At 48.1% G+C, this 27,670-nt stretch overlaps 1 protein-coding gene across 1 annotated transcript; it reads right to left on the bottom strand.

The window, feature by feature from the left end:
* Nucleotides 1-314: 314 nt before the first annotated feature.
* On the bottom strand, nt 315-26,624 carry Mmp2 (matrix metallopeptidase 2). The gene is made up of 13 exons (XM_028788220.1): nt 26,135-26,624; nt 23,079-23,305; nt 22,204-22,352; nt 21,146-21,274; nt 20,784-20,957; nt 17,914-18,087; nt 16,943-17,116; nt 14,735-14,890; nt 13,596-13,737; nt 10,266-10,402; nt 7,783-7,942; nt 3,641-3,750; nt 315-1,179 (listed from the first exon to the last, which is right to left on the bottom strand). The coding sequence occupies exons 1-13, from the start codon at nt 26,285-26,287 to the stop codon at nt 1,076-1,078; spliced, it is 1,989 nt and encodes a 662-aa protein (XP_028644053.1). The 5' UTR covers nt 26,288-26,624; the 3' UTR covers nt 315-1,075.
* Nucleotides 26,625-27,670: the final 1,046 nt, after the last annotated feature.

Genomic DNA, 27,670 nt, shown 5'->3' with positions numbered 1-27,670 from the left:
GACGAAACCATTAGGATCACTCTCACTATAAAAAGAAACAAACAAACAAAAAAAAAAAGAAAGCAAACCTCTAACAGACCATATGCCTACAGGTATGGAATTGCTGCTGTGTCCCGCTCTTCCTCAAGATCAAAACGACCTCTGTGTCTAGGCCTTCCCCCATGTAGATGAGACACACAGGCCTACTCACTCTGGGGTTCATAGTTTGGCACCTCTGACCTTTCCGGCACACATCCTCTGTGCCTTGCATTGCGCAGAGATTTGCTTTTTAAGTTCCCCCTCTGGCTGTGAGCTGCTAAAACAGAGCCAAACACTGCCACTCGATGGGCGTCTTTATTTATACTTGCTTGCCATTTCCCGTGGGGAACTGTTAAAGGGAGAAGCAGGAAAGCTGAGCAGGAAGCCACGGACTTGCTTCTCCTCCATCCAGTGGAGGAAGCGACTCGGGATGCTCTACACAGAGTGAGGAGGGGAATCATCGCTAGGCGGGCTGAGATGTATCATGCAGTGATGTCAGACTATCTGAGTCCTTCGGTCAGAAAATGCAATGTCGTGAAAAACTGAAAAGGTTGAACAAAATGAGCAAAAAGGCATACAAAGGAAACAGCTAAAGTAGTGCAGGTGTCGGGGCAGCCGGAAGGGAGAAGCCAGGTGTCTCTGATTTCCACCTTGACACACCTGTATCCCACTGCCCCATGCCAGGCTGTTGGGCCACCCGTGCCCTCCTAAGTCAGCCTTCATTGACTCTGAGGGTGCTGTAAGCCATAAAGGATCATAGATGTTGAAGAACCGGAAGTGTTGAGCACCAGCGCAGCCCAGAGGAGGGCTGCATTGTGAATATCCAAGCATCCCCTAGGGTGGGGAGGAGGGAGAAGAAGCACCTGGGAGGGGTACCGTCAGCACCTTTCTTGGGGCACAAAAAGAAGCCGCCCTCTTAAATCTGAAATCACCAGGTGAAGAAGGCTGGTTAACTACAGAGCGGAAGACAGGGCAGCCAGGCCTCTTCACATCCTTCCCCAGTGTCCTGGGCCCGGTGTGCAGTGATGATTATAAGGCCCGCGGGAACAGGGCCAGCTTAGCAGCCCAGCCAGTCCGATTTGATACTTCCAAACTTGACACTCTTCAGACTTTGGTTCTCCAGCTTCAGGTAATAAGCACCCTTGAAGAAGTAACTGTGACCTGAGAGAAAGAAGAAAGAGACTGGACCCACTCTGACCTTACGTGATACTCGGGAGATTCCTGAGAGCTGTTAAGTCTGCCTGGCATAGGGAAGCAGCTTTTCAACCAGGGAAGACCCTCTGGTCTGTAGAGAGAGGAAAGGCTAGGAAGTCAGTTCTCTTAGTTGCTGTACTTCTAAGCCAGGGATCAGGGAACCAACTTCTTAGAGCAGTGGTTCTCAACCTGTGAGTCATGTGACCCTTTAATACAGTTCCTCATGTGGTGACACCTCCCTAGCCATAAAATGTTTTCATTGCTACATAGTAAGTGTAACTTTGCTACTGTTAGAATCATAATGTAAATATCTTTTTTCCAGTGGTCTTAGGCAACCCCTATGAAAGGGTCATTTGATCCCCCTAGAGGGGTCACAACCCACAGGTTGAAAACTACTGACTTAGAATTTGTTATGAGACTAAGTCAGACAATATTTGCAGTTGGCAACAGCAGCACCTTTCTGAGCACAAGCCAAAAACATAACCATACATCAGGGGACAGGGAGCAGAAGGCCCATATAAATAATGTAAATATAAATATGTATGAATATGAATCTAATCATACATGTTTGCTTCTCTTTCTCTTTAATTCTGAATGAGTTGCCAAGATGTAAACACATCTGGCAATATCATATGAATATACTGATGTATGGCTTCTCTTTAAACCTCTAAAATACCTAAAACTACTAGACCCTACTCTTGCAGGTCAGCTGTCAGCAGAGGCTGAGAAGCGACCCTTTGCTGTCAGTGAGTCACTTGTCTCTGGTTCCTTACAACATTCTCTCTCTCTCTCTCTCTCTCTCTCTCTCTCTCTCTCTCTCTCTCTCTCCCCCTCTCCCTCTCCCTCCCCCTCCCCCTCCCCCTCCCCCTCCCCCTCTCCTCCCTCTCTCTCTCTCAGACTTCCCCCACACTCACACACAGTCACACTCAGGTCCCTCCATGTAATTACTCAGCCCCCCCCCACACACAACAATCCCCCATGTGCATATACTCAGCCCTCCCACATACACACAAACATACACACACACACACACAAATACATACATGCACATTCAGGCATACACACAAACTCTCACACACACTCAGCACTCAGCCCCCCACAAATACACTCACACATACACTGACCTACCCACACCCTCACACTCACTTAGCCACATATACACACAAACTCTCACACACATACTCAGTGCCCCACACACTTAGCCCACCTGCACACTCAGGCACACACACACACACGCACTCAGTCCATACACATGCACACTCATAAGCAGGCACACACATGTGTACACACACCCACACATACACTCATATACTCCTGCACTGCACATATACTCATGCATATATACACTCAACCCCCTCCCCACATACTCAGGTCCACACCCATACTTACACACATGTACAAATACATGCACTCAGTAATGCACACTTACATGTGTGCACATAGTCAGACCCACACTCAGCCACATACACAGAAGCATGCACACTCTTACACACACACTCACACATACACATTCACACAAATACATACACACAAACATATATATGCATAATGTATTTTCTACTGTTTTCCCTCCTGGTCTCTAGAGGCTCTAGAATATGTGAATTCCTCCAAACATGCATGACCCTGTCTACTCCATTTAAAACCCTAGCTCACAGTAGGGACTTTGACAGGTATTTGGTTGAAGGTAACCCTTAATGGAGCACCTGATTATACATGGCTTGCTTTCTTCGCTTGTGAGAACTCCCCATGGGAGCTCAGGGATATGCACTTTACAGATGGTAAGAGCACCTACACCTACCCACACACACCACACATAAAACACACACACACACACACACACCTTTGTGGTGCTGAACTAAAACCTCCTCTAATAAGCCATGAAAGCCAAACTGACTTCATTTCCAGGATCCTAAAGAGTCACAGAACCCTCCCTGGGAATATGGTTCTCAAATTCCAATTGCTGTCCTGTGCTGAGGGTGCAAAGAAGCAAGCAGCTGAGTGTGTGTGTGTGTTGGGGGGGGGGTCACTGCCACAGGAGTGACAGAGCATGACAAAGTTTGCCTTGTCTTGAGTGGAGCCATGCTTCTGATGGGAGGTGGTTACAAGGCCTCCTGAGAAACCCAATACAGCCTGGCTCAACCCCCAGAATGAATTATAGGGCACCAGGCCATATTCCTGGTCCCTGGAGGCCTCCCAGCCCTCCCCCTGTGACTCCAGGCCTTGCAGCTGTGAGGGCCTTTCTAGATCTTACAGCCTGGAGCTTGGACGGGCCAGCAAGGGTCAGGGGCCTGGCTGCCTTCCCAGCACTGAGCTGAAGGGACTGGTTTGTTTTCTGGGACTGCCCTGCAGGAGTGTGTGCCAAAAAGGAGCCGTTTTCTGGCTCCGGTCAGGAAATCCTAGATCGCTAATAGAGGCCTGGGTAGCTCACCACCGCCCTGCAGGTCTACGACTGCATCCAGGTTATCAGGGATGGCATTCCAGGAGTCTGCGATGAGCTTAGGGAAACCGGGATCCATTTTCTTCTTCACTTCATTGTATCTAGGAGAGAGACAGGGAGATGTAGGTGGCTTCTGTGGAGGCCAACCTGCTGCCCATCCTCACTCGATGATCCTGGAGATAGCAGACCCAAAGGATGGCACAGAATGGGTCTGGGAAATAAGACTTGACCCTTCAAAGGGGAAGTGGGCAGCAATGTGAGGGTCTAGAGAAGACCTGAGTTTGAATCTCACACTGCTACTTCCTAATTGAATGGCTTGAGACAGTCCCTAAGAGCAGCAGCCCGTGTGACTGCCACCAAGAAGCACAAGCTTGCGTTTCTCTCTTGTCTGGTATTCAGCAGGTTTTGGGAACTGATAGTACTTTTAAGGCTTTTTCTTTTTTTTCTTTTAAATTTTTCATGTGTTTGGGTGTTTTGCCTGCATGTATGTCTGTGTGTCATCTAAATGAGTGTCCTCAAGAGCCAGAAGAGGGAATCAGATCCTCTGGAACTCAAGTTATGTAGAGATGGTTCTGAACCATATGGGTACTGGGAATTAAACCCAGCACTTCAAGAACAGCAGATAGCGCTCTTGGCTGCTGAACCGTGTCTCCAGTCCCTTCCTTACAACCTCTGATACTCTGCTGGAGTCCTAGGGCCAATGGACCAGACCCATAATTCTTCCATTGTGTGGTTTGAACAAATTGCTGCTTCTTCATCTGTCAAGCGGGGATCACAAGCCATGTCTGGGAGTTAACCAAGGCTCAGAGGAAGTGAGGTTACAATGCCATGTGGTAGATGTAAGCTCTCAGCCATGAGTCACCGGGCTGACTGCATACCATCCAGTCCCAGCCCCAGCTGTCAGGGTACATGTTCTACCGGGCTCTGTATTTAATCCAGGTAAGTACCTTAAGCATTAGGAAATCCTTCTCCCTTGCTGTTGTTTCAAGTTTCTTGGAGAACTTTTTAATTGCTGCTGTCCTTTTCCTCCCTTCTTTCCCTCTGTCTTCCCCCCAACAGACTAGCTATATTTATTATAAAGAAGTAAATACTATACAAGCTATGTACTCCCACTGTGTGCTGGTGGATATCTCAGTAAACAAGGTCAAGCCTCAGCTCCAGGGAGGAAATTTCTAAGCAGATCCTTTTAGAAACCATTCTGGTGCTAGCTAAGCTTTCTTTCCTCTACACAGCATCCTGGATGGCTCTCCTTCTCCCGAGCAGCCAGCCCTTCCACCTCCATCCAGAGGCTCCAACCATAGCCTACACCATGTCTGTCTTTTCTAGGGGGTTTTCTTGCAAACCCCCCCCCCCATGAACTGTTAGAAAAACCTTTACCACTGTACCTTCATCTGAATATAATTTCTTGGAAATGCTGTTTCTTCATGGCCCAAGTTACCAAAACCAAGTCCTCTAGCTCAAAATCCCCACCCCCCAATTCCCCCACAACCCTCCATCTGCATGACCTCTACTGAGCCTCCCTCCTTCCCTGTGATTACAGTGGTACAGAGATATGTATCCCAAGCCCCAAGGATTCCCCCCAGCACAAAGAGAGGACAGGAATCAACCCCCACCCATTGTATATGTGAGGATCAGAGAAATGAACCAGCTTGCTTCCAGAAAGTTCTTTTCATCCAGGAAGGCTACAGTGCCATGTCAAGAGAGGTGTCACCTCCTCCCTGTCTCTCTAGTCTCATCATCTTGAATGACTGTCTACAGATGTAGAGGGTGGAGTAGAGAGTGTCAGAGGAGACATTTCTGTCCCAGCTTTTCCATGTGTGTCTTTGACCCGCTTCTGCTTTAGTATCCTTGGTCCAGAAAATGACACTCATAACAATATCTACATTAAATGAGAATCAATCCAGGTGATATGCACAGCCTCCATCTGGAGCAAGACTCAGGTCTGGAACAAGAGTTGCCAAGATTAAATGCAAATGTTTTTGAGCCTCTTTGTACCATAAGCTCCGGGAGGACAATGAGGGGCTACCTCTGGGCCTTCGTCTACATATTGCATAAGGGATGCTGCCATGCTGGGGACAGCTGCTTACCCTGGTCTCTCTCTCTCTCTCTCTCTCTCTCTCTCTCTCTCTCTCTCTCTCTTTCTCTCTCCCTCTCCTTCCTTCTCTCCCACCTCTTCCATCCTTCCTCCCGCCCTCTCTCTCTCTGCTGAAACCACGGCACATGAAAGTGTCTCAAACCCTGTGTCACCTTTCCTGGGACAGACCTGTCTCCTTTGTGTGCATAATCCAGAACCTAAGATCAGCCCTTTCTAACCTAGCCCCTTTACCAATGGCTCCTGGAATTTCCTCAGCAGAGAACAGTATCTGTTCTGGCATCTAGAGTTAGAAGCCTTATCAAGGAAAAAGATGAAAAGAAACCAGCAAGACATTTCAGGGCCTGAGTCTGTGTATGCTTGAACACTCCTGCTCACACGGGACATGCCTGTTCTTGCATGTGTATACACATAGGGTGTGTAGGAGGGATTCAGTGAGACTACTTCCCAGGCATTGCAGGAGAATCACCTAGGCTTTAGGAGTCTGAGATTTCTGAATCACGTGTCTATGACTCTCCATCTCGCCCTCCCTCCACACTGAGTTTTAAAGATTCAGAGTGCCTGGGATGCCATTCGCAGTACGTGGGCATGCCAGGGGTATGGGCATGCCGGGGGTGTTCCGGAGCCCATGTGCCGAGGTCAGCTCAGTGGTTTCCTGACAGACTGTTTTTCTTCTTGAGGCTTGAGATACCAATCAGCTTAGGTTGCTAAGTATCTCAGCAGTGCGTCCAGAATTCCACCCTGCCATGGGCAGCCCCAGGACATAAGCAGCTTCTGAATCAGGGCAGTTGCTGGTGGGGTGAGGGGAAGAGAAGGAGGAGGGGACAGAGGCCCATGAAGGAAGCTGGATTGTTTGTTCAGGGATGCCAGACAAAGTGTGGGAGTTCCATTAGTAGTTCCCGGGTAAGGCTTGTATACAATGACAGCCACTGAAGGTGGGGATGGGGGGATGGAGGAGGGGTGTTACAGAACTCTAGTCCACCCACTGATGAATGATCCAAAGGGCACAGTGAAGGCAGCGCTGGGGAAGATAGAGGAAACACATCTTTAGGCCTATCTCTGGGCCAGCACACTTACATGTAAGTAGGATGACTGAGTTCTTTAGTTTCTTTAGGTCTCAGTTTCCTCACTGGTAAGCCGTGAAAGATTGTAAGCACACCCCTGGGCTTAAGCTATATCTGCGGATACTGCTTTCTCTGGCCCCTTATCCTCACCTTTGCCTCTCAGTGCTAGAGCCTTCTTTTCAGAGGACCTGGAACAGAGCTGCCTGCTTCTAAACTGATCCATGGTCAGTCTGCACTATGGGCCAGGCCTGCTGCAGACATGGGGGAGGGTGCCTGCTACTGACATGGAGGAGGGTGCCTGCTGCAGACATGGGGGAGGATACCTGCTGCAGTCATGAGGGAGGGTGCCTGCTACTGACATGGGGGAGAGTGCCTGCTGTAGACATGGGGGAGGCTGTCTTTGGCTTCCCAGGGCCTGGTTGAATGCTCTCTTCTTCATTTCCCTCTGCTTCCCCCGCCTTCACCTTCCCTCCCTGGGTTTCCATGCATCAGGAGGACAAGGGCACTCTCCAGGACCAGAATGCCAGGACTCACAGCCCAGTTGTCACTCCACTATGGGAACTGAAGCCTGTTTTTTTAACCCCTTGGAACTCTGTTTCCTGCTGATGAAAAGAGGGAAAGAACAGTGTCTTGTACTTCACTGGGCCTTGCAATTAGCGTCTGGCATACGCTGGCAACAACAGCAGCTATTATCTGTAACTGTATACCAGCTCTTCTGCATTGCCCTGACATGAGGCTCTAGACTAGATATCGTCAGGCTCAATCAGAGGCAGCTGAAAAAGGAAAGGAAATTCAGGCAAGAAATACCTTAACAGAATATTACAAGGAAAGTGCATCCTGACTTCCCTTGGAGGGCCTGTTCCCTGGCAGGCTGGAGGCCAGGGAGGAGACATCTACCCACACTGTGTATGTCAAGTCACAGAGTGTCTTTCCGCATAGAACGAGCCATGTCGCCATTGTCCCTGGGATCCTCTTACCTCCAGAACTTGTCTCCAGAGAAGATGTATGTCTTCTTGTTCTTACTCCAGTTAAAGGCAGCATCTACTCGCTGGACTTCAGGGGGTAACCCCAGGCTGGTCAGTGGCTTGGGGTATCCTCTTTCCAGAGTGCTGGCGGAATAGACCCAGTACTCATTCCCTGAGGGAAGGGGCAGAAGATGAGTTGATGGCTGTTGGGAAATGCCTCAGGCCCATCTGGCCTTCCCATCATCTCTCCAGCAGAAGAGCCTACTGGGTCTTTCTCAACAGGGCGTGACCTTCTGCTCATATCCCAGCTCTGTAGAAGCAGGCCTCGAGCACAGGATCATGTTTTATTTCACTTTCTTTTGAGATGAGCTCGTGCAACCCAGGCTGGCTTTGAACTTCTCATCAACCTACCTCACTCTCCTGAGAACTGGGATTACAAGGAGGCAGACTCCCCAACACCTGACCTCTATAGGGCAGAGCACTGAACCCAGGGCTTTGTGCACACTAGACAAGCACCCTACCAGTTGAGTTACATCCCCAATTCATAGTCACAAGTTTTTATAAGTTGGTGATAAAAGGTGACAGTCAAGGGAGGAGATGTGGAAGACAAGCAGCCAATATACATGGCCACAAGAAGCCCCTTGTTCCCACCTGTACACAGTGCCCTGAGAGCCACAGCTCACTTGGCCAGGACTTATGGTCACCAAAACATGGAGATGAAAGCTGTTCTGTCCGTATAGGAGTAAGGGCTCTAATCTTAGCCGAGCCTTCAAGGCCAGCCTGGGCTATATAGCAAATGCAAAGGCCAGCCGCCTGCGTTATCTGATAAAACCCTGTCTCAAAACAAAGAAAAAGGTAACAATCCTAGTAAAGTGATGCTTCTTTGGAGTCTGGACACCATGTATAAAAACAGTTTGTTTCTATCCTGGTTTCAGACATCACTCTCTATTCAAATAGATACATGTTTAAACAAAACATTTTATGTTAAAAATGAGGTGTCGCTGGGTGCCGCTGGGGGCAGAGATGGTTTGGTGCCTGTGAATGCTTCCTACTCTTCATGAAGACGGGAGGGGAGTACCAGTACCCAGGTTTGGTGGCTTACAACCTCTGCCTCAGGTACCTGCCTTGAGTTCCTTCCCTGACTCCCCTGGATGATGCGATGTAGACAAAATATACCCTTTCTTTCCCAAGTTGCTTTTGGCCATACTGTTTTACCAAAGCTATAGAAACTCTAAGAGGTGCCTGTAACTCCAGTTCCAGGGGGATCAATGTCTCTAGCGTCAGTGAACACTTTCACTCATGTACACACCCCCCCCACACACACACACACATACACACACATACACACATACATACACAAACATACACACAGACAGACGTATATATACTTTTTTTTTACACGTTTGGGGTTAGGGATGTAGCTTGGTTAGTTGAGTGCTTGCAGAGCGTGTAAGGCTCTGAGTTCCACACACAGCGTCAAATTAAACCAGGTGTGATGATGGCAACTGCTTGGTCCTAACACTTGAGAGAAGGCAGGAGGGCCCTAAGTTAAAGGGTTAAAGGTCACTCTTGGCTACACTGAAAGTTTGAAGCCAGTCTGGATTGCACGAAACCCTACCTGTCTTAATACACACACACACACACACACACACACACACACACACACACACACCACATACACACACATACAGAGAGAGAGAGAGAGAGAGAGAGAGAGAGAGAGAGAGAGAGACTTATACTCAGACACACACACACATACACACAGAAACAGAGAGAGACTGACATACACACACACACACACACACACACACACACACACTTACTTAAAGGTCTAATTAAGGTAGCTACCAGCCAAGACTCTAGCCCTGCAAAGTTGTTAGGGAAATATAGGCACTGAAAGGAGATTCTGTTTTCTTCTAGGGAAGGAAACAAAGATCAACAAAGAACCCAGAGGAGAGGAAATGTTTTTCCTATGGGTAGGGCTAGTGGATGCTGAGTGTCTAGACCAACCTCCCAGATAAATTTAATGTGTGTTGGCTAGGTTTTTTTTTCTTTTGTTTACTTGACAAAAGCTAAAATTGTCTTGTAGGCAAGACTGTGGGGCATTTTCTTAAGTAGTGATCAATATGGAAGCACATCTGAGCTGGTGGTCCTGGCATATAAGAAAGCAGGCTGAGCAAGCAATGGGGAACAAGCCAGTGTTCAGTGTCCATCTACGGCTTCTGCTTCAGTTCCTGCCTTGGGTTCCTACCCTTCCTTACCTTCAAACTACACTACAACTGTAGGCTGAAACAAGCCCTTACCGCCTCAAGTTACTATTAAACCTGGTGTTTTAGCACAATAGAAACCCTAACAAAGACTACCCTTTGGGAGATGATGTTGAGACGGATTCCTAAAGGATCCGCAGTACCTCCAGATGCCTGGGAACTGTGGTTTGGTGGAGGAGTGGATCCAGTTAGACAGGAACTGAGGGCCAGCAAGACCTTCCTACATACCTGCGAAGAACACAGCCTTCTCTTCCTGTGGGGCCTCGTACACGGCATCAATCTTTTCTGGGAGCTCGGGCCAGAATGTGGCCACCAGCAAGGGACCTGTGGGCTTGTCACGTGGTGTCACTGTCCGCCAAATAAACCTGGGGACAAGAATGGGCCACAAAATGTCACGCCTTCCATCAGTCTGAGGCTCTAACCAGAAAACCAACACAGAAACATGGAAGGCTGGTGGAAGGAGGTCAAAAGAAGGTTGGAGAGAGACACTGGGGAATAGGATACTGCTCTGCAGGGTGCCAGGGCTGAGAATCCACTCTTTTGTCTTGTTCTCACCTACTCCAGGAACTCACTCTAGACTGTCTCTGTTTTCTGTGTTTCCTTCCTCAATGACTCTCAACACCAGCACTGAGTGCCTGGAGTGGCTGTTGTCTCATCTGTCCTATTTGATGAGAAGCCAATCGAGGCAGCAACTGACAGTACTTCAGAACATTTTCAGAATTTAAATGGAACAGGTCTATGTGCTTTGGCAAGATAAGAGCTACATTTACTGGGGGCATACTAAGCACCAAGCACTTTTATGAATGAACCTTGTAAAATGTAACACTCAAAACTGCCTAACATGTGTGCTTGATGATCTGCCCAGCATATCTCTCTCTCTCTCTCTCTCTCTCACATTTACAATCACCCTTCAACACCAGAAGCCCCTGATGCCCATGACTTAATCCTCATCCTAGGAATTCACCTCAGGTGTCTTCAGCCTTTTGACATTGTAATGGACTTGTCACTGAGTTACAAAGACAAAAGCTATCCCCAGCTGCACCTGGCCCTGAGTATCCATTGGTCACTGATCTCAAATTGCAGTCCTCACACCAGCCGCCCCAGCAGCACCAGGGCTTGCCTTAGAAATGTGAACCTGACATCTGCAGAGCAGAATTCTCTGGCTTATGATTGAGACTCTGTTTGAACAAGTCTTCTGGGTGACTCTGCCAAGGTTGGTTAGCCTAACATTTCTTGCCATGTGTATTACATCAGCATGACAAGATTGAACAGATAGACTGGTGTCTCACCTCTAGACATCTCTCTCTCTCTCTCTCTCTCTCTCTCCCTCTCTCCCTCCCTCTCTCCATCCCTCCCTTATCCCCTCTTTCCCCTCTCTCTCCCTCTCTTGTAATCCTAAAGGCCACTGGCAGTCATTTTAGAACCCAATCTTGGCATACATGGCATGCAGAGGTGTCAATGGACAAAGACAAGTCACAGACCCTTTGCCCCTTAAAGCACCTTTGTCCCTTCACATTATACCATGAAAGACCAATTTTTCTTTCACTGCTTAATCTGGGGCAAGAGAGAGTGGATACTTGAGCAGGGACATGATCCTAATTTGCCAATGACACTTAGACAGATTATGGTAGTGCCTGGATTTAAGTCCACATCTAACTCCAGAATCCATATTCAAGGATCCTGTAGAACTGCCTTGTTCTCCCAGAGCACCATTACTGTTTAATTATTTACAGATCAATTCAATGACACCATTGAATATACATTTAGGTCCTTCTGATAGAAAGTATGATGCTGTCAGAACCACCCTTGGCCTGAGCCTTGGCTCAGAGCTCTTTCCGAGATTCCTACATCTGACAGCTTCGTACACGATAGGTTTCCACAGAAGCAAGTGTTGCCAGCTGGGGACCTTGCTGAAGAGTAGAGTCCCCACTTACCTCTTCTCCCTCTCTACAAGCAGGACACCAGTAGCATCTACAATCACTAAAACTGGCTCAGGCACTAAGACCTAACTGTATCTGACTTACTGCTTTTTGAGTCTCATTTCTCTATCTTCTTGTTATCACCTACTGAGTACCTAGACTCTGGGAAAGGCAGAACATTTGTATCCCACATCCGCCCCTGTGTCTGAAGAGAAGTCCTTGGTGGAACAGAAGAAAGACACTCCATGGACATCTTTCAGCCTCAGTGGATTCTCTGACCCACACTGTATACACATCAGGAACTTTTATCTCTGTCTCAGATTTATGCTTCTTAACCTGAGACTCCTATATCACTAGCATCACCTCCATTCTAGGAAGCATGGGCATTTCTTTTGAGAACAGTGATGTGACATTAAATAGACCCTCTACTCCCAGCGCACTCCCTTCCCTTCCTTAGCTATCATGGAAACCCATCAAGGCAACTGGCACAATAGATGCTAAATTATGATTTATTAAGATGACAGCTAATGGGCCTGAACAAACATCCTCTCTGCTGGCATTGTTCTAAGCACTAAACGCATCTAATGCTTATACCTGCTCTATTTGGTAGGGTAAAATATCAGCCTCACCTTAAAAATGACCAAGCTGAAGTACAAAGAAAACAATGAGCCTGCTGGTGATTGTGCAACCTGTAGAGAATTAGTGTAGTTTTCTACTTCCACTGCCCATTGTTCTAACTGTTATACCCGACGAATAGATGAGTGGATAATTGGGTCAGTGTACAGAAAGGTAGTAGAGAATGGAAAGACAGGGATGCTTGGTAGGTCGAGTGATCAAACAAAGCATACATACATACATTCATATGTGATAGATTAATAGATTGAGGTAAGAATAAATGGATGGATAGACAATGGACAAATAGATGGATGAATGGACTTTTTAACGAGGTCCTAGACTGTACTTCCCATTACCTGGCAGCCAGAGCATTAGGGTGACTTTCAGCCATTTGTCATGACCAGAACCTCATAGAATGAAGGAAATAATCTCTCTCTACCTGTGGTCACTCGCTATCTATACAGACAGCAATTTGGCCATTTGAGATCAATAGCATTCTGGGAGAAGACCAATGGAAGACTGGCTAATTCCCCTACATTCTTCTCTCTGTCCTACTTTAGAATCATGTGTAGATGTGCCTTGCTCTATGATAACAGAGTCTATCATTTAGGGCTGGGCTGGAGTGGACTGGAATGCCCAGCTTAGCTATGTTCTTTGATTTCACTGCTAGAAGATTCTCAGATATTGCATGGATGAAATCTTTCAATGTGTGTGTGTATGGTTTGATTTAGCCTCTTAAACCTTGTCATTTACCACAAGTATCCATGAACTATGAGAGAATGAGTGGCATGTAGAATATATCAGACCCCCTGCTGATTCAAAGTCTTAGACATCTGGTAGACCCAGAATTCAACTACCTGTGTGGTAAGCCACCAAGATCTGTGGGTTGTTAGACACAAGCAAAAACTGCTTACTGCAGGTCATTCTGTGCGGCCCCAGGAGCCCTCTACAACAGTGGGGACACAAGAACAATGAGAAAGGAGAGAGTCCAGAGGGTAAGAAAGACAAAAGCAACCTCACTCACCGGTCCTTGAAGAAGAAGATCTCACCACGGATCTGAGCGATGCCATCAAAGACAATGTCTTGTTTGCAGATCTCTGGAGTGACAGGTCCCAGTGTAGGTGTGGGTCCAGTACCAGTGTCAGTATCAGCATCAGGGGAAGGCCCTGGGGAATGGAGAGACACCTGACCTTAGACTCTCCCCAGCAACAAGGCTTCTCATCATTAGGCTGGGTCCCAATATTGTTCACTTAACCTGCTAAGGCTATAAAAAAAGAGATGTCTACCTCGGTGGAGCCTGAGCTTAGAGAGGGGAACTAAGAGAAGCTTGAATCTTGTGTGATCTCTTACTTTAAGAACAGAGAGAGCTGGCTGGTGCCAGTAGAGGAGTGGCACTTTCCTAAGGATTTGCTTTTGTATTCTTCAGGGTGAGCAACAGTTGCATCTAGGGAGGTGAACTGTTACATCCTTCCAGCTGGCATGTAGCCTTACCAGGACTGCAATCCCACACATCACTGTCTGCATCTCTGGTTCTTTCCCAAGTTCAGAGTCCGTGGGCTTCCCCATCCAGGCTCTGCTTCCACTGCTTTTCCTGGTCCAGGAACCACTAGGACTATTATATAATCTGATTTCTTTTTTAAGAAATTGACTGGCTTTTTAGCGTCTAACCTCACTGAAAGCACAGACAATAGACGGTCATTGGTGGCAGGGAGCAGTTATTATGTTTCTATCACAAAATGAAACATCAGCATCTTAGGAGAACTAGCAACACTCATCCCATGCCAGAGAAAATCCTGCCCTGTAGGCAGCTCACTCTTCTGGATCCTAAACCCTACCTGGCTGTTGAGATCTAGTCAACCTTGAGCCAGACATACTGCCTTTCTCCAGCCTCAGTTCATATATCTAGCACAAGAAAAGCTCTGGAAATGGGGAACCAAGAAAGGCATGGATAACTAGAGTTTAGAAAGGACAGGGCTGTCTCAGCAGCCCTTTGGAGCATTACTCTGAAGCCTGAGGACCAGGCACAAGCCATGTCCTCTGCTGATGTCCCTGGCCGTTCTGACTAGATGAAGTCTGGCATTTTCCACCTCTGTGTCCTCCCACTCAAACTGTGGGATACTTGCAAACACTTCTACCCCCAGAGGCCCTCAAGCAGTGGCTTACCATAGAGCTCCTGGATCCCCTTGATGTCATCATGGGATAATCGGAAGTTCTTGGTGTAGGTGTAGATAGGGGCCATCAGAGCTCCAGGGTCCTGAGAGTGTTCCAGCCCCATGGCATGGCCGAACTCATGGGCTGCCACGAGGAACAGGCTATATCCTGAGTGCCAAGGCAGGACACAGGGTAGAATTCAAGAGAGAAGTAAGACAGGCATCAAGATCTTCCTCATAGGATTTGGGGGGGGGAGGGGTCAACTCCAGGGCTGGGCTAAAAGTTCTAGAAGTGGCATGTATTGGTGTTTCCCTTGTGCTGGGAGTACTGTTGCTTTTGAGTGGGCCAGTAAGCATCCTCTCACCCTTTCCCAATGATAGTTGTATGTGGTATGAGGGAGAGAGACAGGGGCATCTGCTTCAAGTCCCAAGTATGCCAAGTCATGCTTTATGGCCCTTTGTGAGAGTTGACATAAAACCTGCCACTCAGAATCTCAAAGAGGGAGAGCAAGAGGAAGATTCTGGCTTCAGGGTTTCACCATTTCTCCCCAGGGAAGGGAGTAAAAGCCACTCCCCTGGGAATGTGGCTTGGTGATATAGCATTCGCCTAGTCTATGCCAGCAAATCCACTCTCAAGGGGAAACTGAAACAAAACATATCCATGCCTGTATGGCTTGCTCAGGCTTGGCTATGGAGAGGAGGCAAATCATGTGCTGCACCCTCCATGTTGTGACTCAATTATCCCACAGGCCCAACAACAACAACAATAATAATATAAAATCCTGTCCCTGGTTACCTAGGACATGTGATCTTATTTGCAGATATCGCTAAATTGGAAGCCAGAGCCAAGAATGTTATTATATAGCTATAATTCCAGTACTTGATATGCTGAAGAAGGAGGATTGTGAGCTTGAGACCAATCTGGGCTGCAGAATGAAACCCTGTCTCAAATAAATGAATCTGTTAAAATGTTACCACATCGCAGTCAATGAGCTCTTAGCCCACTGTGGATCATGACCTCACAGGAAGAGAGACAGAGGGACAGATATGGAACAGAGAGTGACATATAATGACTGAAGCAGACAATGTAGTGATACAGGCTTGGGGAGGGGGGTGCATTAGTTCTAAACTTCCAGCCTTCAGACTCAGGAAAGAGTCCAGAGTCTGGTTATGTTGTTCTAAGCCACTAGTATATTATGCTTTGTCCATGACAGCCTGAGTGGCCACATACTCTTCACATGGATAGAGATCCCACCATAGGTAGAAGTTTCAGAAAGCAGATGTGTCAGCCTATCTCCTAGGATAGCATTTGGTGGGCAAGAAAAACTCCTAAGAAAAACTCATTTGGCCAGCTGCTGGCATTCACCAAGGTGCACCTCAATACAAGAGAAAAGCACTCCTTACAGAAGGAAAGAGTGTCTCAGTGAGCATCAATTGTCCATGCGACACAGCCTAGAATCACTGTTAAAAACTCTCAATTGAGTATTTGTCTCCATCAAATTGGTCTCCAATAGATGCAGAGAGCATAGCCTACTACGGGTGGCTCCATTCCCTGAGCATATATCCTGGGCTATATAGGAAAGCTAGCTAAGCTTGAATCTGTGAACTAGCTACATGGTGGTATTCCACCATGGTTCTTGCCTTCAGGTTCTTACCTTAAGTTCTTGCTCTGACTTCCCTCAACCTGAGAGTGTTAAGCCTCTTTGTAATAACTCTTTCCTCCCTAAGTGTTTATTCACAAAACCAAAAATCAAACTAGAGACTCACCTAATTCTGGCAGGTCCTGGACCTATCCCCTTACCTAAACATTTTGGGCTACCTGAAAAACTGAAGCTGTGGGCAGCTAGGCACTGAAAGGTGGACCCAAAGCACCCTGCTTTGAATATCTCCTGCTAGTGACAGTCCTACCAGGAGGGGTGGCTGGAGTAGAAGGCAAGAAAGGCAATAGCTGTGCTGATCCCTACCCAGGGTCAGTGCCTAGTCTTAGTGCCTCATTCTGAAGCTGTGTGAATCTCCATTTGAATTGGCTGGACCTAAGCAGGGAACTTGTCTTCCCTGGGGTTGAGCAGAGTCTCTGCTCTGATGGTAGATCTGAAGGTACAATGAGGGCATCTTTTCTAGGGGCAATAGCTATGCTTGAACATAGTCTGGGCCTCAGAATGTTCCAGCTCAGGTGTGGAGGAGTGTCCAGTGTCTCTATCCAAAGGCCAGAGCCTCATACCTTGGTCAGGACAGAAGCCCCACTTCCGGTCATCATCGTAGTTGGCTGTGGTCGCACACCACACCTTGCCATCACTTCGGCCGGCACTGGTGCAGCTCTCATACTTGTTGCCCAGGAAAGTGAAGGGGAAGACACATGGGGCACCTTCTGAATTTCCACCTACAGTGGACATAGCTGCGAGGTAAACAACAGAGGTCAAGGGGCAGCAAAGGATCTGAGGCCACTGCCAGGAAGCAATGACAAGACAGTGGCATTAGCATACACTCACTGGATTCCAGTCTATCCTATTCACCTCCATCAATAGCCTTGGCACAGCAGAGACCCTATAGTGGCATCTCCATGTCATAGACGGGACTTGTCTTGAAGAGGCTCGAAGACATTAAGAAACTTGCTGAGCAGATAATACTTGAAAGTAAGTACCAGACCCAAGGTTTAAACCCAGGTAGCCATTGTTCAGAGTCAAGAACTGGACCCTTATAGATAGAAGCAGAGAGATCAGACACCCAGAGGACTGAGTGAACTGATGGTCTCGACACACTGCCCTAGAAGATGAGCCTTTAGGCACAGTCTTACAGATACCAATCTCAAGATGAGCCTTTAGGCACAGTCTTACAGATACCAATCTCTGATTTAGCTTCAAGAAGCAGGCTCAGTAAACACATGTTGGAGAAGAGAGAGGTAAGAAAGGATAACTAGGAGACAGAGAAGAGATACAGCTAAGAGAAGGTGAGAAGATTCAAGGTCAGAGGGAAGGAGAGGAACACAGTGTCAGAGCTGAAAGACTGGGTGCAGACTGGCTAGCGGGGTACAAGCCGGCTGGCCAGAAATTAATAGCACATCTGCAACAGCTGGCTCTCATGCCCAGGTGGTACCTGGCAGCTGGCCTTGAGGAAGACGCTGTGGGTGGACAAGTGGGTATTAAATGGCAAAATGCTTGCCTCTGAGGAGCAGAGAGAGGCAGGGATACCCACCAGTCTCGGGGCAGAATCCGTACTTCTTATCTCGGTCATAGTCCTCAGTGGTGCCACACCAGCGGTAGCCGTCTGTGCGACCCTCGGTGGTACAGCTATTGTAGGATGTGCCCTGGAAGCGGAACGGGAACTTGCAGGGCTGTCCGTCTGCATTGCCACCCATGGTAAACAAGGCTGGGGAGGCAAAGAGGGAGGGGAGATGCCATTGAAAGAGATAACTGCCTGGGCAGAGATGGCTAATCACTCACTTGCTGGTTCATACAACACAAGTTGTTTTTATGTGAAAAATATTAATTACAAGCATTCTCTAGGGGCTGAAGAGATGGCTCTGCAGTTAAGAGCAATGTCTGCTCTTCCAGAGGACCCAAGTTTGGTTCCCAGCACTCATGTCAAGCAATTCACAGCCATCTGTAACTCCAGCCACAGGATTTGATGTTCCTAGCCTCTGGGAGGGTACCTGCACTCATGTGTATATCCTCACACTAAGACAAACACACTTACACTAGTTTAAAATGATAAAAAATCAATCTAATAAACCAGTCTATACTAGTAAAAATTGGCTTCTCTGGGAAAGTTTTGGTCCTTTCTAGAGATTTCCATTGCTGCTATAGCCAATCCCTATGGAAGGGTGAGGAGAAGGGGCAGCTGGTATCTTAGCCTCCTACTCTGGTGACCACAGGGTAGGCCATGACTGGAGAGCGGGGAGAGATAGGATCAAGGTCAGCCTGCCTTGAGCTCCCCCAAGGCTCCCATCCCTACATCCACTCCAGAGTTACAAAATGGTGTGTGTCTGGAATTGCCAACTAGCAAAACCACAAGTGCGTAACGAGGACCATCTGTGCACAGCAGTGCCAGAGGTGACCTCACTGGGTCTGTTAACTCTACCGCAAGCTGAATAGAACCCAACCCCTGGCCTCCCAATGCAGGAAAGGGGCTGGGTCTCTATCTTCATTGATATTCTCCCCTCTCCCAAACAGGAAACTTTTTCTTGATGGACCAGAAAGAGCAGAACTAAGAGAAGAGGCAGATCTGAGTCCAGAGGCCCTGGTGATTCAGAGTCGGGGAGGGGAGGGTTAAGTGATAACTTTGATCCCACCAGCTGCGTTTCTGCCACCCAGAAGCCCATCTCCTCTGGGACCCACCCTCTTCCCAAAGAGAAGGTCAGGGAAGAGACACTGAATCAGCAGTCAGGAGGGGCTGAGTAATCACAATCGCTGCCCCAAGACCCAAACACGTGTGCCTTGTGCGTACTTGAACCTGGCCGAGGACCAAATCAATAGCCAATGTCTGACACAGAGGGAACCTGTCCAAACTTAAGAAATCCAAGGCTGTTTCCATTTCTATCCATGAAGCTTGTATCAACAGAAGGGCTGACTCTGAGAAGGGTTTCTATGATTCCCCCATCTCCTACCTCTGACTTACTAATAGTCAATAGCTTGAGTCTTAGTACAAAGTTTAGCTTCCGTGATAAAAAGCATAAACAAGGCTGTGGCTAAAGCTCTGTGGTGGAGAAGAGCAGGCCTACCATGTGTGAAGCCATGGTTTGGATCTGCCCCACAAAGACAGAAGAAGGAAAAGGAGAAATGTAAACAGGAAGACAATTAGAAGCTCTTTGTTCCGTCCTTCCTGTCCAAATGATTGGCGCTAGTGTTATGTTGCAATAGGGACAGGGAGAGTCACAGCCATATACAATTATATACAATTACAGACCCTCCTTACCCCAAACAGACTCTCCTGTCTATGACTCAGGAATGTCTTTATGGGTTGGTGAATAAGCTAATAATTAGAAGTAGGTCTGTATTTTCTCTCTCCCATTTCTCCAACATTTTTTTTTCTGGGTTTCTGATTTCTAGAACCGTCAAGCGAGATGGTCTGGCCAATTATGATGCATTCATACTTTTACAAAAAATTTTTTATGATTAGAAAGTGTGTCCAGGTAGCTTTCAAAGTAGATTGAGTGTGGATATCAGCACCCCCTCCCTGCTTCACACTTTGACCTCAATAGATGATAGAGGGGAAAACTGTTTCAAACTCTGATGAGCTGAGCGTGCGCGCACACACACACACACACATACACACACCACTGATTGGAGCTGGATACCTGTCGTGACACAAGGACAGAAGGTAGAGTCAGATGTCATAGCTCTGACCACTTTAAGTGACTTTCTTTTGTACAGTGGGCCCAGTGTGGGAGAGGTGGCTAATATTCTCAGACTGGAGTCCCTACTGGGAGCAGGTACCAGCTTAGACCGAATCTTGTCCCCCTCCTACTGCTCAACTCTTGGTCTGTCTCTAGGCCTCATCTCTCTTCTCCTGGCCTCCTGGTCTTGAGCCCTAGGTCTTGTATAAAGTGTAAAGTGCCCCCCCCAACCCCCATACTTTGATACCTTCAAGGTCATACATTCTCATGTATGTTAGAAAAAATAACTAATATATCAAATCCATGGTCTCACAAATAATAAAGCTAAGTCACCTGAAGTGACTTAGCTAAATATAAAGAAGTAAGCAGATATGGTCATGCTCCACAAAAATAGTATTTAATTTACAACAGACCACACACATAGGGTAGGGATCCTGTGTGACAGTGGCCCGTAAGGGCAGATTGACTGGTGACTTTGAACCCATCTCAGCTTGTGTAAGGATACTGTGTTGACACAGTGGTGATGAACTTACACAACTACACTTCTTAGAATGTGTGCCTGTCCCTAAAGCAACAAACACAGTTAGAGGGGGACGCAACGACAGCTGAAATCAGGGTTATGAGCGCTTAGATGAGGGGGCCTGTGGAATGCAGAGGATGTAGCCACAGCAGGAACACCTAGGCTGGGGGCCTGGGTAGGATGAGGGTTGGGGCCAGGTTAGATGCTCACCTTCATGGGGGCAGAAGCCATACTTGCCATCCTTCTCAAAGTTGTATGTGGTAGAGCACCAGAGGAAGCCATCGCTTCGGCCAGTGTCTGTGCAGCTGCTGTATTCCCGACCGTTAAACAGGAAGGGGAACTTGCAGTACTCGCCATCAGCGTTCCCATACTTTACTCGGACCACTGCAGGATACACAGAAGATGGGACCCACCTCTCCAGGGCCTTCCTCAGACACTGGGCTGTGGGTTCATCCTGGAGGCTGAGTTCCCTCCTCCTCCCACTGCCCTGATCCCATCAGAGCAAACAAAGGGCTTAAGGTCGGTTTGGGTTGCTAGGAAACAGAAATGAATGAAGACAGAGGCTATCTTACCTTGTCCTTCTCCCAGGGTCCACAGCTCATCATCATCAAAGTGAGAATCTCCCCCAACACCAGTGCCCGGGGCAAAGGCATGTGCCAGGAGTCCATCCTTGCCATCAAATGGGTATCCATCTCCATGCTCTGAAACCCACATTGACTCTTAGCTTTTAGCATTCCCTGGCCCCACGGCTGGGTCCTTAAGCCCAGCCACACCCTTATCTGTGTTGGGCACTCCTCAGCCCTCTAAACACCTGTCCCTTTCCCATCGGGGTTATCCGGAACAAACATTGCAGGGACTCAATGGAAAAGGTCTAGTTTGGTTGTCACCATCCTGTGGCCCATGCTCTTAAAGGCCACATGGTCCTCTCACCTGCACCATAGGTAGACCTTTGCTATGTTCGTGGCTATCAAGAACACTGTACCCACCCACATGTCTTCAGTGCCACTACAGCGTGATAACTCCATCCCCTCCTGGTACCCATGGCCTCCCATCAATACCGTCTTCCTCACTATGCCCTATACTCATGGCAGACTGTCATCACAATCCACAGAGCTAGCCTTCAGGCCTAGTGTGACAGAATGTTTCCCCTACTTAGCCCCATATCCACACTGTTCTTCCCCTGCCCTCTGCCTTTATTGCTTTACCTCCTTGTATCCACACCACCAGCCTTCATATGTGTGTTGGTGCCAGTTGATACCAACAGCTCGTATGGTGGCTTGGCCCCAGATTCTACTCCGCTTCCTCCCATGTTGCTATTGAGACTACTGAATTTTAATTGTAAAGGTCTTTCTTATTATTTTAAGTCCACGTAGCAGTATGCACTAAGGGCTGTCATTTACAGGGTTCAGTAGGTTTTCGATGCATGTAGGGTAGATATACTGCCCTGAATTCTAGGCTATCACAGCTGTGGCTTTCCAGGGTCTGGGACATGCTCTGCTACCTCCATCTGATGCACATCTGATGTCTACACTTCCTTGGTAAGCTGCCCTCAGGATGCCCATGCTTCTCAAATGTCTACCTAGCCCCCTTGTCTCTGTGCTGTTCCATTCTCTAGCCCACTTCAGCCTACCCCAGCGTCCAAAGTTGATCATGATGTCAGCTTCTCCATCATGGATTCGAGAAAAGCGTAGTGGAGTCACATCACTCCATACTTTTAAGGCCCGAGCAAAGGCATCATCCACTGTCTCAGGGTCCAGGTCAGGAGTGTAACCAATGATCCTAGAGGGCGGAGAAATGCATATGACTGTGCATATATGCAATTGTGCAAGTGTCTATGTGTGTGTGTTCCTGTGCAGCAGATGAGTTGAGCGAAGCTCACTGACAACACCCTCCTATACTGCCTTGATGTCTTCAGGGTCTCAGACCTTCTCATCCCTCACTCTGTCTGGGACAAGGGCATCAGGGAAATAAACAATACAATATCAATCAAAAGGCAGAGATCTCACCCTTGATCAATACCAGGCACATAGAGTCGAGATCTTAGCCCAGTTAGCAACCAATCATAGAGAGACATTATACAATGGAGAATTCAGTTATCGGTTGATCACCAGGCATCCTCCACCTGCCCCAGTGACCCAGATGATAATAACAATCACCAACACTTGTAGACCCTTGCTCTATATCAAACATTGTGGAAGCTTTTGATTTAAATTTAATCTAATGTAGTGCCTCAACTACCTCTATGAGGAGCAGATTTCTTAGCCCTGTTCCATAGGCAAGGATACCAGCTGTAAGTGCAGGAGAGTGCCCCCATGGTTACTGAGTATGAGACTCAAGCCTAGGTCTGCCTGGCTCCACACACCAAGAACTCTGAATGCAAAGTCCCTGGATGCTCAGCTCTCAAGAATGACAACTCATGGACCCCCTGACCTGGGAAGACAATTCCCAAGGAAAAACACATCCTACAGGCTGCTGGTTCTGTGTTCCCCAGCCCCTCCTTGGCACCTGTATGTGATCTGGTTCTTGTCCCACTTGGGTTTTCGGGGAAAGAAGTTGTAGTTGGCCACATCTGGGTTGCCACATCTTGGCTTCCGCATGGTCTCGATGGTGTTCTGGTCAAGGTCACCTGTCTGGGGCAGCCCAAAGAACTTCTGCATCTTCTTGAGGGTATCCTTCAGCACAAAGAGGTTGCAACTCTCCTTGGGGCAGCCATAGAAAGTGTTCAGGTATTGCTGAAAGAGATAGACACTCTCAAAGCCAGGAGCCACAATGGGAGGCAGAGCACGTAACCCTGACTTCTGCCAAACATTCACTAATTGGGACAGGATGAAATCAGGAATCCTAAGACAGTGAGTGGAGTCTTAGGCTCCCAGATGAATTCTGTCACCCACCAGTGGAGTGATGCATTTGTAAAGGGCATAGCTACCACCTTTGCTTTCCTTGAATTTATAATTTAGTAGGTGTTACCTTATGTAAAACACACACTCACACACACTCTCTCACACACACACAAACACACACACATACTTCACGTCATGCAGAGGAAGAACCTAAGAAAAAAATCAGGCAGCTTAAGAAACTTGCTCAAGTAGATACCACTCACAAATGGCAAATCTGGATTTGACACCAAGCGATCATTCTTGAGCCCTCAGACCCCAGCTTCTATCTGATTGAACCTCCCAACAGAGCTAGGAATATATTCATTATTTTCCTCATTTGTTTTTCTTATGAAGAAATTCAAGGATTGTGTGCATGGGGGTCTGGTAGCAGACCTGAATTCAAATCTTAAGTCCACCATTTCTTTTTTTTTCTTTCTTTTTTTTTTAAAGATTTATTTATTTTATGTATGTGATTACACTGTTGCTGTCTTCAGACACACCAGAAGAGGGCATCAGATCCCATTATAGATGGTTGTGAGCTACCATGTGTTTGCTGGGAATTGAACTCAGGACCTCTGGAAGAGCAGACAGTGCTCTTAACTATTGAGGCATATCTCCAGCCCTGAGGTCTACCATTCTAAAATGATGTTGGCCTTATTCTTTAGAGGGCCTATCCCAAACTACCAACCAGCTGCTCAACAAATATTGTTTGATGGCTACCATGTGTCAATCCCTGTGCTACTGCTGCGGTAAACTGATGATCGAGGCAGGCACTTCTAGTCTGTAAGTTTGATACCTGATGCAAGATGTGGGTGGATCACAAATACAAACTTAAATACATGGGAAAGGTTGGCTGGAATGGCAAAAGGAGCTAGGAGTTCTGGCTTCATGACTGGTTCTCACCTGTTTGGAGGCACTCAACAAAGCCGGGGAAAGACGGCATGAGAGTAATGACCACAGTGGTAATATAACAGTAATGCCTGATGTGTACTGAGTGCTTCCCAAGTGCCATACACTCTTCCAGGATTCTAAAAGTACCTGCCCATCTATCACAGAGATGGTGCCACTATGACCCTCTGACTTCAAAGAAACAGCTACTCCAGAAGTTAAATCAGCCATCAGAGATCACCAGGCCAGTAGGTTAATATAGAATTTGCAGGGAGTCAGATCATATAAGTTAAAACCCCCTCCCTTTTCTTTCCTTCTCTTTCTTTCTTTCTTTCTTTCTTTCTTTCTTTCTTTCTTTCTTTCTTTCTTTCCTTCCTTCCTTCCTTCCTTCCTTCCTGCCTGCCTTCTTTTCTTTCTCTCTTTCTTCTTTTTTGTTTTCTTCTTTTAGGGAGGGGGACTTTTCACTTTAAGTTGAACCCAGAACCTTCCTGCCCTGGACTCCCCAAGTATGCACCATCCTTGGCCACCTTGTTGAGCTCTCTCCACCTGTTATATGGGACTCCTTGGGGATGGGGGTCATTCCATCTACTCAAGGGGTCTTGCCCCACAGGTTGAGAACCGTGGTTGTAAAGGAAGTCTGGTGGAAGGAGATTTAGTACCCCCACCCCCATCCCCAGGGCATGTGATTCCTAGTCTTGAATAGATTGGGGAGGAGGGTGGCTGGAAATTTTCTAAAATAATTGAAAAAAAGCAATAAAGATATAGATGTCCTGAGATCCAGCAAAGCACCTAAGCCAACCCATGGCCAGTGGATGGGGAGAGGTGTCTACTCCTTACTGTGGGTATCACCTTGCAGCTGCCTCTCTGTCTAGCTTATGCAATGCTGCTGCCAGGGTGCCCTAGAGCCAGGCGCACGCTCACACAACAACTGAGCCGCAGCTCTGGAGCCTGGCCAAGAAGGAGGTCGTACTGGCCGCTGGCCGACCCCAGCCCGGCTCAGTCCGCCCACGCCCCACGCGCCCTGGCCTTCTGCTCCTGCTCCTCAGGCCTGCCAGCCTGGCGGGTTGTTTCCTTGTGTCCTCTAACTCCAGGGAAAAGTTCAAAGAAACCCCCCTCCGACCCTCCTGGACAACTTCTGCAGTAAAACAAGGCTTCCATCAAAATGCACATTCTGCTTCCCTCCAGCCTCAAGTACTTGCCAAATGGTCCCCTCCAGCGCCTCACCAAAGGCCTGTCTCTAGCTGTGTGCCAAAGTTTCCCAGAAGTTTGCCAAGCCTTGCTTTGGCTATCCTTTCACGTGCAAAGGCTTATACAAATTATATGCCAAACACCCCCCCCCCCATTTTCAAGAGATTCCCCTTTAACTGATTGCCCTAAAGGCCTGACAAGATGCTTGCCCAAAGTTCTGTTGCCAGCTCTCCTATTGGGTCTAAAAGACATTTATAAAGCCCGCCTAGAACCAAATCCCCTAGGTAAGTAGACAAAGTCCCTATTATTCACAAAAACAACCCTTTCCAGATGTTTCCCAAGGCAATCACCTCCCTCCTTTGCTTCTTTCTGATTCCTTGGATGTACCCTGACCTTCCCCAAGTTACTTATCAGTGGTCTCTTCCTACCAAAGCCCCTCCCCATTGTTTACAAAAGCCAACCACTCCGTCAACTGGCCAAGAAAGAGACCCTCAAAGATGTTTACCAAAGTCCCTCTAGACGCTGTGTGCCAGTAGAGGGGGTCATAGGGAGAGTGGCCTGCGTCTTCTGTTTCCTAAATTTGTCTCAGCCAGCATAGCAACTTACCACTGCCAACTCTTTGTCTGTTTTGGGGGCAACATCTCCGGGGAACTTGATGATGGGCGATGGTGCAGCGATGGCGAGGCTCAGCAGGCAGCACAGGACGCAGAGAACCCGCAGCGGGCCAGCAAGCGCTCCCCAGGCCACTCGTGCCTCCATCGTTGCGCTCCCGGGCTCCGCGTGTCACCCTGAGGTCGCTGACTGTGCCCTGGGGTCCGCCTGGCTGGCGCCTGCTCTACACGGTGTTCCGAGATCCCCTTACTCTATTGCCTTGGCTTCTTGGAGTTCAGGGGCTCATAACGGGGGTCCCAAGTCCCAGTACACACCACTGCCGCGAGTGCTTGCAGGTCCTGGCAATCCCTTTGTATATCTAAAGTCCTGGATGCACACAGAGCCTCCAGCCACCCGGGGAAGTCTGGATGCAGCGGAAACAAGGGCGGGCAGACGCCAGATGTGGCCGGCTGGGCTGGAAGAGTGCTGGCAGCACCGGGTGGAGTGGGGAGGGTGGGGGAGTGAGGTCCGACCCGCCCCTCTCCTCCCCACCCCCTTTCTCAGCTTCTTCCCACCTCTTCTTCCATTCCCCATCCCCCTTCTGCCACCAACTACCCAGGCCTTGCTTTCTAGCTGGGGGCCACCACTCCACCTCTGCACAGAGGTCCTCTTTCTCTAAACAACTGGTGCTAGTCCTGCAGACTCTTATTTAAGGATTGGATCAGGGCCTTGTCTTTGGAGGGATGCTGGCACAGGAGTCCAAAAGGTGATAGCTAGAAACAAGAGGTCCCCTGCCTTTCATGATGGTCCAAAGCAGAAATGTTAGATAATCAGCCATAGAGCCACCGGAGGAAATGAACTGAAGTAAAAAGAGCAGGATAGAACGTATTAGAATCTAGCATTCCTTCCTTCTCCAAAATACATGTTTACTTGGTTTCACTGGTAGTCCTCAATAGAACACAATACAGCACTTCACCCTGACAACTGTCCCTTCTCTTAGGAAAGACAATTGAGTGTGCTCTTACTCCACCCCAACACACACACTTCTTGGAAGATGGGACTTCTGAGCTCTTCCTGGCAAAGCACCTTGGGGGCATTGGGTGGGAACAGAACAGACATCTCCAGCAAGCTTTATTAGAGAAAGAAATCCCCCCTGACTTAAAGGTAGAGTCTATCCTGCCCTAAGGGTCAGCAAGGACATTCTGGAAAGTTGGTGGGATTAGGGTGAGCTGTGTCTAATTAAGAAGCAAGGGCATGTGCTGAGGTAGCCAGCATCACCTGCCTGAAGGGGACTGAAGACCATGGAGATAGACTATGTCCTCTATCCCTGGGCTTGGGAAAGTTCAAGGGCTTGGATCTAGTGGGCTTCAGAGAAGTTCAGGCTTGCCCGGCAGGCTGTAGAATGGGTTTGCCAGGGTCAGCTGCAAGGAGTCTCTTGGGACCAGAATCTGTAGGAGGGAGCTGGGCCATCTAAGGGGACTGCTCTGGCTTTGGGGGTGTGGAGAGTAGAAAAGACCTCTGGGGAGGGGCGACTGTCCTCTGGCTCAGCCC

The sequence above is a fragment of the Grammomys surdaster genome, unplaced genomic scaffold (assembly GCF_004785775.1).
Source record: "Grammomys surdaster isolate TR1022 unplaced genomic scaffold, NIH_TR_1.0 125739, whole genome shotgun sequence".
NCBI lineage: Eukaryota > Metazoa > Chordata > Mammalia > Rodentia > Muridae > Grammomys > Grammomys surdaster.
The sequence above is the reverse complement of the archived record's forward strand: the minus strand, read 5'-3'. Positions and strand labels throughout refer to the sequence as shown.

Excerpts from the sequence above, each read along its gene's own strand:
- Mmp2 (XM_028788220.1), bottom strand. The coding sequence starts at position 26,287 with ATGGAGGCACGAGTGGCCTGGGGAGCGCTTGCTGGCCCGCTGCGGGTT. Across the intron at positions 22,353-23,078 it reads AAGAACCAGATCACATACAG|GATCATTGGTTACACTCCTG; the intron begins GTGCCAAGGAGG and ends TCCGCCCTCTAG. Across the intron at positions 14,891-16,942 it reads GGGCTTCTGTCCTGACCAAG|GATATAGCCTGTTCCTCGTG; the intron begins GTATGAGGCTCT and ends CTTGGCACTCAG.